Source organism: Mesoplodon bidens (genome assembly GCF_964165515.1).
Source record: "Mesoplodon bidens genome assembly, chromosome: 11".
Taxonomy (NCBI): domain Eukaryota; kingdom Metazoa; phylum Chordata; class Mammalia; order Artiodactyla; family Ziphiidae; genus Mesoplodon; species Mesoplodon bidens.
Window position 1 is genome coordinate 95,184,149 of NC_138167.1, and position 12,187 is coordinate 95,196,335.

At 38.3% G+C, this 12,187-nt stretch overlaps 1 protein-coding gene across 9 annotated transcripts in view; it reads right to left on the reverse strand.

The window, feature by feature from the left end:
* ACSS3 (acyl-CoA synthetase short chain family member 3) overlaps window positions 1-12,187 on the reverse strand; it is a 154,553-nt gene that overhangs the window by 32,664 nt on the left and 109,702 nt on the right. For all 9 annotated transcript variants that reach the window (XR_014017116.1, XR_014017117.1, XR_014017118.1 and 6 more), the window contains one exon: window positions 2,007-2,102. Coding sequence is in view for 6 of the 9 variants with exons in the window: in XM_081249922.1 (XP_081106048.1) it covers window positions 2,007-2,102 (96 nt within the window). In the remaining 3 variants the exon portion in view is untranslated. The remainder of the gene's footprint in view (window positions 1-2,006; window positions 2,103-12,187) is intronic.

Sequence of the window (12,187 nt, forward strand, 5' to 3'; positions counted from 1 at the left end):
TCTATTCTGACAATTATTAGCGGTGTAGGTATCTGTCCCTCACTAGATGTGAGCTCATTAAGGGTGAAGCCATGATAATTCATCTTTGTCTCCCCAAATCCCAGTACAGTGGCCAATTTACTATGTGCCCTGGAACACATTCTTGCTCTATTACCCCTCCCATTTCCCTATCTAAAAAGTGGAAAAAATTCCCTTCTCATAGTGTTGTACAATAATTACTTGAAAAAATATATAGTGATAACCTTGCATAAGATACTCAATGAATGTGAAATTAAGTATTACATTACATTGAATGTTTTTCACACAAAAATGATTTTCTTTCCTTTCCCAAAAGGATATGGCTTTTTAACATTATAATATTAAATGTTACATTATACTTTTGAATCTCTGAATAACCATAAAAATCATGCATCATAAAGTCATTATTTTCTTGGTTATAAATACCTTAGTTCTAGCGTTTAAGCTGTGCTGTCTGTAAGCCAATGGCTTTCAGACAATGAGAAACATCTGTACTGAAATTCCATGAGGCATCAAAGCTTTAACTCTTTCTTACAGCTGGATATGAAAATGGTACTGAAACACTGAAAGGGAACGTAGCTAATATCTCCCACAGTCATCAGCCCCTAAAAATGGTTCAACACAAAAGCAATTTTTCTAATAAAAGGAGTAGCGATGACAAAACTGTTCAAAGGGAAGATTTCATAAAGCTGCGTTCACCCTTCCATGCCCAGAGAAGTCACTGACTTCACAGAGTATCTATTTTTGCCCTTAAAAAAAAAATCTTACATGCCTTTTTATAAATATATCTGCTAGGTTAAACCAAATGATCCTTAACCAGTCATTGTCCTAGAAGGAAAACGTAATATTTTTACATTAGAGAAGCAAAAACACATCTCTAAATTTTGTAACTTACATGCAAATACAAACTGTATGCAGGAATTATATTCTGTTCCTAGATGCTGGGTTTAAGCTAAATTGTGCGACTTTATGCAAATAATGTAACTTCTGTACCTCATTTTCCTTGTCTGTAAAATGAATGTGTAAGACTAAATCAAGTCAGCCCTCTGGCTTCTCTGAAATATTAATGACACTACTAGCTAAGACTTAGTTCAGTCTTTCTACCAGCAGGTGCTATGTTAGTGCTTCATTGTGTTCCATCAGCAACCCTATGAAGCATATAGCACTATTATTCCCATTTAGAAATAAGGAAGTTGAATGTTTGACTTGTGTAACAATGTATAACTTAAACCAGTCACCTTGTATAAGACATACAACTAGGAGATGAAATCCAGGGGATTATTGAACTATTATAATCACTACCAATAATTTAAAAACAAATATGGAAAAGATAGTGTTTCTCATGGTCACATACTGCCAGCAAGGATGAAATTATTTTTCTTTTTAGAATCCTTACTCTTTATATTCATTTTTTTTAGCCAACAAGGTTCAAAAGCTTTATCATCACTTCTAAATTAAAAGATAGCATATATAATGGGAAAAACTGCAGCTTTTGTAACAGAAACAAATAAAAAAAAACATAATGGTTTGCATTGTCTTCAGGACCTAATGAGCTGTGTTACCTTAGGAAAGTTATTTAGTCTCTCTGGGCACCAGCTAACTCATCTCTAAAATGGGAATAATATCGGTAAATTAAATATACCTCAGCATTAGTTGAAAAGATGTATGCAGAGTACTTGGCATGATGTATGCAGAGTACCTAGCATGTATTCCATAAGTGTTAATCTTGCATACATATGCTTAACTTGCCTTATATTATGACAATCATTTAGAATATGTCCTTAGAAGTCTACAATCTTACTTTTGATCAAATTGGCTAATAACAAAATTTATCACAAAAAGTTAGACATTTTTAATACAAGGCATTCACTCAATCAAATACTTATTAAGCACCTAGTAGGTTTCAAGCAATACGATTCACACTAAATACAGAAAAATACCAAATTTATTAACATTACATATTTCAAGTTATCAGGGTAATTTCTCACCATTGTATCCTGGAACACTTTTTCCTGCTTGCCCCGGAGGAGGTGTTTTAGAATTACCTAATCCAATGCATGATGCTGTAATTGGGGAACCAGTCTCTGGAGAAATAAATATTATTTATAATTTAATATTTCAACTTGAGATCATGATGTTTCTTCAGTGCCTGCACTGCCCCCTCCCTCCACAGAATTTCACTGCATGAGGAATAGATAAATGGTGCAAATGAACTATTTAAAAATGAAACAAATCCAGTAATTGATATGATACTGACGTTTTTAAAATTTAAGGACACAAATTTAGAATAATATATATAGTAGTGCTTCTTTTAAAGAAAAGAAAGGCCTCTCTAGTGTTTTCAGTTGTGGATCAGCAGGCATGAAGAATGGAGAATTACATGACTGTGATAGTTTTACAAAACATGTTAAAAACTGAAAAATCTCTAGAAAAGATGCTTTCTTTTAACTCACCTAAAGCTATTTTATCAGGGTAAATAACAGCAATGGGCAAAATATTTCTGTTATTTATAGTTTAGTCTCTGGAACAGGTAACATGAAGATTTTTTAAAATATATGAACAGTATCATATTCTAATTCTTTAAGAACTACATTTGCCTAGAGACCTTGCATCTAAAACTGAATTTACCAATGCTTTATCAAATTTCTCTTAAATCTGTTGCTCCTGGACTTGTGAAGGCCCAAAACCTAGGAAAGAAGCTATTTATCTTATGCTGATTATTTCCTCAAGACCAGAGACTTATTCACAATTAGCCTTCATTGATTAACAAAAGTGTTAAATTTGTCTTCTCTGTCTCAAGTTGTAACAGTCACAATAACAGCAGCTATTACATAATAATCATAAGTTCTGAAACTGATATTTTTTTATAAAAGAATGCATTCATTATTATTGCCAAATACAAGTTTGGAGTTACCAGAATATTTTGAATATGAGATTTGTCTCTATGGAGGGTTAGATAAGAGGGTATTGATTGTAAAAAGTTTCAGGACTACTGGCTTAATATTATACACATAAATGTACACCTACATACACCCAAGGGATTAACTGCCAAACCATTCAGATCCAAAGTAATCCAAAATATTAAAAACATCTATCTTCCTAAGGACTCATAATGTATTTCTTCCACTCTGGTCTCCACCATGATTTATCATATATTTGTATCACTTTAGAATGATGGGAAGAATTTATTACTGTTCTTTACCTTCCAGAGTAGTTCAGTTTATTATTCACGTTTGGATGGCGGCTCAGCTGGTATCAATAACAGAAGATGAACTCTCAATCTTTAAAACCCAGTTCCTGAGTGACAGTCCAGTGCTTAAGGTGCTAAGCCAGATGGTCACCGCTGAGGAGAAGCAGCGAGTAACCGGAGAAGACATTGCTGATGTTTGACAAAGAATTCTCAAATATTTTCATATCATGACAAAAAATCGGGAGGTATTTTATGACATGGCATTCTATCAGCTATGAGCATTCTCCCTACAGCACAATCAAAGCATGGGAGGAAATCCACAGGTTTGGAAATTTAGCAGCATTTTTCCCTTTGCCTTTTGGAAAACGTCTGAGTACTTATCTCAGCTACCCTGCAAGAGCAGTGAGATAAGAGCAGTGGTGATGACAGGAAGCAACCCTGAAGAGTGAGGTGCTTAAAGGAAGGTACTCAGACATAACAAGGTGACAAGAAGAACAGAACCTACTAAGACACATTAGGAAAGGAGATGTTCCCTTCAAGATGCTGCCACTCCGCCTCCCACCCTGGTGAGAAGCAGCTTCTGAAGTCAATCTTCTGTTTTTAAAGCATATCTTGTTAAGTTTAGGTGCTCAGTAGGGGCACTCCGATCAGCTGAAGTTCAAACTCTTGACACTTCTCAACACCATAAGGCCTCTCAGCCACTTGTCACCACATAGCTCTAGAACGTACAAATGTACCTTCCAGTGGCTCTAATACCTACCAATGGTTCTAGTATCTGCTGCTTAAAAGAAAAACAAAAATCCTGCAACAACGAAACTGTAACCGTACCCTGCTTCATCTCATCTCAGTGTGGATTCTTATAAAAGATATGGGCACTCTGTTCTTCTGAAAACTGGGAGGAAGGGAGTGTGGGAAAAGGAAGGGAGAATAAAACCTACTCTTAAATAAAGACACAAGAAGCTGAAGCGCTGTCAATATCTACTGCCTAAGTTGACATTATACCTCCTTTTTTTTTTTGAAGTACGCAGGCCTCTCACTGTTGTGACCTCTCCCGTTGCGGAGCCCAGAATCCGGATGCGCAGGCTCAGCGGCCATGGCTCACGGGCCCAGCCGCTCCGCGGCATGTGGGATCTTCCCGGACCGGGGCACGAACCCGTGTCCCCTGCATCGGCAGGCGGACTCTCAACCACTGAGCCACCAGGGAAGCCCCTTCCTGAGATTCTTAAGCATCTTTTCATAGTGATTACATACTCATAACCTTTAACCTTCAGCTGTTTTGTTGTAGTTTATGATTGTAAAGCAACTATGAAAAGCATATTTTTCTATATGATTATTTTGACTGAATTTTAAGGGCAATGAAAAGTATTATCCATTCAGTTACTTCAAGAAGATAATAATATAAGCTTATACTTTGAACATTAATATTTTGAGCATCTTCTTGTCTTTATTTTGTGCAGGGGCCATGCTCATCTCTATATCGTTCCAATTTTAGTATATGTGCTGCCCAAGTGAGCGCTTATTGACTTTATTTTGATATTCATTTAGAGCATTAAAAATGAATTGTTGGTAGTGACATGCAAAGGATACAGTCAGACAAAATGACAGTTCCTAGGAATCTAAGTATAATAAGCAGCCACAGTTAGGACAAAAGTGGGTTGAGAAAGACCATCATGGTTGTTACAGAAACTTTGGTTTTCTCTCTTTATACCCGTGAACATCCCAAGACCCAAGAACTGATCAATCTGCACCGCAGGCACACAGATGCATGCTCACACATTCATGCACACAGACTGCATAACCACCCTGGCTTCCCAGCAGGTCCACGTGCAGAACAGGCTTCCAGTTAGGGAAAGCCCCAGGCATGCTGCAGTCCTTAATCAAGCTCCAAAGGATTCCCAAAGCCCCATTTCAAAGACGTTCTAAAAACATCTGCTTCACACTGCCCAGGCTATAATTAACTGGCTAGCAGATATCTAAGCAGACAGGAAATCCAGATGTCACATTTTGACTGGGAAAGAGCTACATTGAACAAACCAGAACATTCTCTTTGAAGAAAAGAATTGGGCACTTCATTTGGAGAGATCTTTCCCAAGAGGTCCAACCTTAGAAAGACAACGCTCAGCAATTCACCAGCATAATTTCCTTAGATAAGAGACAACCAGGAAGAAGATGGCAGGAAATTGAAGGCTGTGAAGAATAAGTTACCTTGGTATGTTTTATATTCACACTGCATTAGAAGCTAATACAGACATTTCACTATTATTTTTGTGTTTTTACTGCCACACTCCACCTTATTGCATTAGTGAGCTGTTACCTAAATGAATTTTCCTTAAAAATTCTAAAGGAAGAAAAGGAGAACTAAAAGACATAATTTTTTCAAACATGAATTATGCCATGTACCATGTGCTAAGTGCTTTTTGTTTATATTATTGCATTTAATCCAACTATAAGCTGATAGGGAGAAAAGGAAATATTATTTTAACAGGTGAGAAGTACTAAGGCCTAACATAGAAAATTTAAACCATTTGTCCTGGTTCGCATAGTTCTTTCAGAGCAGGAGAAGAATGGCATAGATAAGTGTGCCACTCATGAGGTTCCCATGTAGAATACAGAGGAGAGAAGAAAATAGAGCTCACCCAGGCTGCATCCCAGCAGAGGAAGAAAAACCTTTGTGACACGGAGTGAGTCCAGTCTCTCATACTTGCAAATGGAAGTAATGGTGGTATGTACCACTTATTAGCAAACATTTATTGAGCAGCTATTATGTGCTAGGTGCTGTCATTAGAACTGGGGATAGAGCAATAAACAAAAGTGACCAAAATCCCTGCCTTCGTGGAGCTCACATTAATTGGGGAAACAAACAATAATAACATTCAAAAGTCTAACATACAGCATGTCAAAGAGTGATAACCACTAAGAACATAAAGAAAGCACAGATAGGATATGAGAATAGGATATGAGAAGTGATGGGAAGGGATTGCAATTTTAAACTGGGTAGCCCGAAAAAAAATTCCCTGAAAAGTGACCTTTGAGTAAAGACTTGAAAGAAGTGAGGACGTGTGCCTTATACATATCTAGGGACAAAGAATCCAGGAGAAAGGAACCGCAATTGCAAAGGTACCGAGGTAGGTTTATTCCTAGAGTATTTGAGGAACAGTGAGGCAGCCACTGTGACTGAAGCAGAACAAATGAGGAAAGTATTAACAAGAAATAAAGTCAGAGAGGTAGTGAGGAGACAGCTCACGTAAAACTACTTCAGAGTCCTCTTAAAACCTTAAGTTTTTAGTCTGAGTGATGTTGCCAGCTAGTGTGGACCTTTAAACAAAGAAGTTAATGAATCGCAACAATGCAAATAGAATCTACTTAAATAGTTGAGCATCATGTAGGTTTTATGATCAGGTTTATTTAATTTGGGGTTTTCAGAGCGATGTGGGAGAAAATGATGGACAGATGGGAGCTGTTTTAGGATGGCTGGTTAACGACAGAGATTCCTGTGGCTTTCTGAACAGCAAGAATCAATTCACTAGATTGACAGAAAGACTAGAGCTCAGTTAGGTGGTAGATGGGAGACAGATTGCCCGCACAAGCCAAAGACAATAACTTTTGTTATATAAGTGTTAGAGTTTCTACAAATCAATACAGCATTTCTGAAAGGCAAGTTGGCAATTCTTATAAAAAGCCTTAAAAATGGCAATTTTTCTAAAAAACTCTTAAAGGTTGAGCATAGCCTCTAACTCAGTTGTTCCACTTTAAGGGATATACACAAGGAAATATTTGTAAGAGCTCACAAATATTAAGCATCAAGGATGTTTACCACAGTATTGTTTATACTAGAGTTTAAAAGATTGTCCAAAAAATAGGAATTATTCCATTAATTATTCCATATTAAGGAGTAATGCAAAACCAAACACTAGGAAAATGTCTAGTGATAGGAAATAATTCTCACAAAATATTGTTTAGATAAATGTTGTAAAACAAAATGCACAATGTAATTTAATTTTTTAATAAATAATATACACTGGGCAAAAATATACATCTTGGCAAGATACACATTAAAATATTAACAGAATTTCTTAACACCATTTCTGAATGGTGAGCAAAGGAGAAGTTACATTGAAGAGTCCAAAGGCTACACCACAACCTTGAAATCTCTCCACAGTCGTGGATTAAAGGTGGGTGCAATTTGTTTAATACTTCTTCTACTGTCTTGTGATGGCTTTGAGTAAAAGAAAAGAAGGAAAGTGATGCTTTGTCAGTTTATAGGCACAGGCCTTAAGAAATTTAGAACACTGTCTCAGGAACCCGTGAGGTGCCATGTAAGGTGGTCCACTACTCTGAGTCCGCCAAGCTAAAAATGCCACTTGCAGGCTTTCTGGACAACAGTCCTAGCTGAGTCCAGCCTTCCAGCAGTCCCAGGCATGAGAGTGAAGCCACTTTGGAGCCTCCAGACCAGCTCATTCACCGCACAATTCTCTCTGTGTTGTCTCAATCACCAGTACTTGGAGCACAAAATCCCTAGCTGATCTCTACTCATATCTTTGACCCATAAAATCATGAGATATGGTGATTATTTTTAGCCACTAGGTTTTAGGGTAAATATTTTTTACAGCAGCAATAGATTCTTGGAACAGTTGACAGTAAGAATATTACAAAATCTTTCAAAAAAGAATTGTGCATGTAATTATATGAAAACACTCTCTAGCCTGCAGTTGAAATCAGGTTCTTCTTGTGTGCTTTGAGAATCATTTGTATCAGCAGGACCAAAGTCTAATCCCTGACATTTTGTGCTCAGGAAATGTTTTCTGCCTAGTAAATACATACTTACATAATTTTAGGCTCTGACTCCCATTATTAAGATCAGTGTTCTTAAAAAATAAGTAGCAAATCACACAATGCAATCCCAAAATGAACAAGAGAGCAAGAGAAATAGAGGACTCAGGAAAGAGAAAAAAACTGTATGTTACTGTTGCAATTCTGTTACAATCTTTTTCTTATTCCAAGAATGATATTCAAAGGTCAGTCCTTCAACAAATATTTATTGAACATATCCAACCTACTTAATACATTTCGTTTGGGGAGAAGAGAGTGTTAAAGATGGAAAGACAGCCTAACAGAAATAGAAGTTATGTGCAAAGCTGAGACATTAGACCACCAAGGACTGACTTCAAGTTATTTACCAGAGCAAAGCTTGCAGGGCTGGGGGGGTGGGGGGTGGGCGAGGGGTGAAAGAAGAGAAATAATAAGGAACAAAATGAGAGGGGGGAGCAAAGGCAGATCGCGAAGTGTTAAGAAATTTGGATATTATTCCGGGAACACTGGGGGACTCAGGGAGTTGTAGCAGAGGAGATTTGTTCAGATTTGCACTTTAGAAAAAACTCTTCGGGCTTCCCTGGTGGCGCAGCGGTTGGGGGTCTGCCTGCCGATGCAGGGGACGCGTGTTCGTGCCCTGGTCCGGGGGGATCCCACGTGCCGCGGAGCGGCTGGGCCCGTGAGCCATGGCCGCTGAGCCTGCGTGTCCGGGGCCTGTGCTCCGCAATGGGAGAGGCCGCGACAGTGAGAGGCCCGCGTACCGCAAAAAAAAAAAAAAAAAAAAGAAAAAGAAAAAAAAAGAAAAAGCTCTTCACTTGCAAACTGGAGCACTAAACTGAGAATCCCAACCCAGAGCAAGAAATCAGTTAGATGTTGGTGGTCTGATGCAGGTGAGTGGCAGTGGAAGATGAGACCAAGTTGGAGTTACACTCAGAATCAAAAGGCCTTGCTGATGGTTTGGATATAGGGACAGGGCAAGAGGGAGAAATCCAGGACAACCCCCAGGGTTTTGGCTTATAGATGAAAGACAACACAGAAAGAAGAGTAGATGTGAGTGAGGGCTAAGAGGAAGAACATTATGGCAGGTTCAGCTCTATAAATAAGTGCTCCTGCTGCATCTGGAAATCTGCCATTGTGCTCCCACTGCAGTTCTAGAAACACTACATTTAAGCAATATGGATTTTAGAAGTTGGTGGCCCATGCAGAGAGCTGAAGTCCTGGAAATAAATCAATTCAGTGGCACAGGGCCCTTGAGTCATATTAATCACAGCATCATGATGGGCACAGAAGCAATTTGTAAAGAAACCATTCTCTACACCTCTAAATCTATACTGTAAGCTATAAATAACTTGCATGGTGGTAGCAAAAAGAAAGTAGAAACAGTGAGATGTACACCAGTGAAAGAAAATCAATTCAATCTTTTGTGTTCACGAGATGGTACATTTTAAAATACTTGATTCAACGCAGCCTACCTTTTGGTACTGGAAGCAAACCATTCATTCAAGCTGGGAGACACTGGTCTTAGCCTACTCTCTCACCAGCACACTGCCTCTAACCTTAGAGAAACTCATAAATAACCTGTAGTTGAATTAGATTAAAAATGCTGTATTAATGCAGGCATCAGATAAAACATAAGAAGAAAGGGCTCTGATCAACACAGAACAGTGAGAGTTCTGGTTCTAGTCTTAACTAGCTAGTTGACACTGGGAAATTAAATTCTCTATGATTAATATTTTCATTTATAAATTGAGCTCTTATGTTCTCAAGTTTTCTTGAGTCTGGACTATCTACCAACCAGGATGCTAAAAATGGCCTTTATATTCATGAAAGATTATTCACAGAAAGGAAAGGAAAGGAAAGGAAAGATGTTTAATGAATGTTACGATAGGCCAGGAACTTGCTGCATTGTTCATACACATTTCACTTCATTTCAAGCTTTCTACAAGCCTGTGAGCAAACACACGTGCACTAGATGAGAGACTTGCCAGCGGCTACAGAGTAAGTGGCTAAACCAGGAGTTAAACAATCTTATTGGGATTCAGTATCCCTTTTTACTACCCACATTGCTTTTCCAAGGAGAATAGTCGCCTGTTATTTTCTAATTAGAACGGACAGCAAAAGAGGAATTGGGAACTACTACTTAATGGGGCCAAAGGGCCCACAGTGCAGAGAATTACACGCAACAAGGGAAAATCAAATTTCCAGACAATAAGGTTTGTTAAGGGAGGGTTTAGGAACTCTTTTTCTTGTAAAGATCTACAAAAACGTGACGTATGTTCACCTTTCTAGAGTGTATTAAATGAGATTCTTGCCAAGGGTAGGACAATTAAAATAAATGATATTTCAAAGACCAAACCAATTTCATAATATTAATCAATTTCTTTTTTTTTTTTTTTTGCGGTACACGGGCCTCTCGCTGTTGTGGCCTCTCCCGTTGCAGAGCACAGGCTCCGGACGCGCAGGCCCAGCGGCCATGGCTCACAGGCCCAGCCGCTCCGCGGCATGTGGGATCCTCCCGGACCAGGGCACGAACACGCGTCCCCTGCATTGGCAGGCGGACTCTCAACCACTGCGCCACCAGGGAAACCCCTATTAATCAATTTCTTAGTGTTTAGTCTCTTGTCAAAAATTATCACTAATATAATAATGAGCATAAATAGGGATTCTAAAAAGTAATTATACATATCTGAACTACTTCATGTATAGTAATCATATCTGAAAAAAACACCAACTTAGTGTTCTTCCCACATTATAATGCTGTAAAGATGAAAATGTCTGATTCAATGGCTGCTATTTGACTTGGGATATTCATTTTCAGATGGATTAATAATTTGTAAACAGTTATTCATTTCAAAAACAGAAAGCCTCATCAAGCCTAACATTTGACAAAAGATTATTGCTTCCACAAACCAAATTCACACAGCTTACCTCTAAGCTCCTGCTTCTCAAATTGTCAGTAACAATTACCTACTTTTAAACTAACGAAGACTTGCTCTAAATGAGAAAAAAAAAATGCTGTTGCCAGGCAACAAAGACGACATCAAGACATTTCTCCTCTCTCACCAGATGAATACTTTCACAGTCTTACTAGCTGAACACTGCTGACATGACGCTGTGTCTATAGGACTGCTTTTCCCAATCACAACTTCTCATGCCAACTATCTACAATTTATTTCCCATGAATGAAAAAAAAGAGGTGAATTTATTCTTGACCATTCTGTTGGGAAAAACAAAATTCATCAGACAATAGTAATTCATTCATATTACTAAAGACTCTTTACATTCTGCTATTTGAAAGCATCATAGGGTATATTCTGGACAAGCCAGTTCATGGGGCAATGGCACTGCCTATCCAGCCTAACCCTGAGTTCCACAGTGTGTATTTCAAAGTCTACTTCAATCTACCGTCTCTGAAAATGCAGGCCTATACTTTAACCAAACCCTACCATCACAGCCCAAATTTGATGGGCTCAGAAAATATTAAGTAAAACCCAGAAAGCAGGGAATGACAGTTGAAAAGTAAAACCTAGGAAGGCAGCATTTGGTTGTATATAGAAATATTTTACTTCAATATCTGCAACCAAAGGAATGTATGCTAGTGGCACCCAAGCCACAGAGAACAGATTTTCGAATAATTAAAGACAGAGTCATCAAGATAAAGTCACCAAGAAGATACTTTCCTCGCTGTACTGTCAGCCATACAGAGCTTTTTATCCCTTAGCCCTAGGAAGCCATTTTGCAGTAAAATCTACAGGATTTTGCATGGGGCACAAGCTAGGTATGTTTAAGATGGAAGAAAGTCACACACTAGCACATGGGTGTAACAAGGTTTAAATAAAGGCAGAAATAACCAGAGTCATAAAACTCCCAATGTGGAATTCCAGGGATAAAGAGAATACCCTTCACAGACTAGACTCAGAACTACACACTGACAGACTGAAATTCCTCTTCAGTAAGTATATCAGTTCAGATGCCTGAAAGTGCAAAGTGTGAAAATGCAAGGGTAACCAAGGAGGAGGACAGTCCAGAAAAAAAATGTGGCTTAAACTATGACACTCTACCTATCAAGTCTTAAATCACCTTTAGTCTCCCCAGGAGGAATGAGACAGTCCCATATTTGAGCCTGTATCACTTCTCATAGAGATCTCTGGTTAGGATAACTGTTATTAA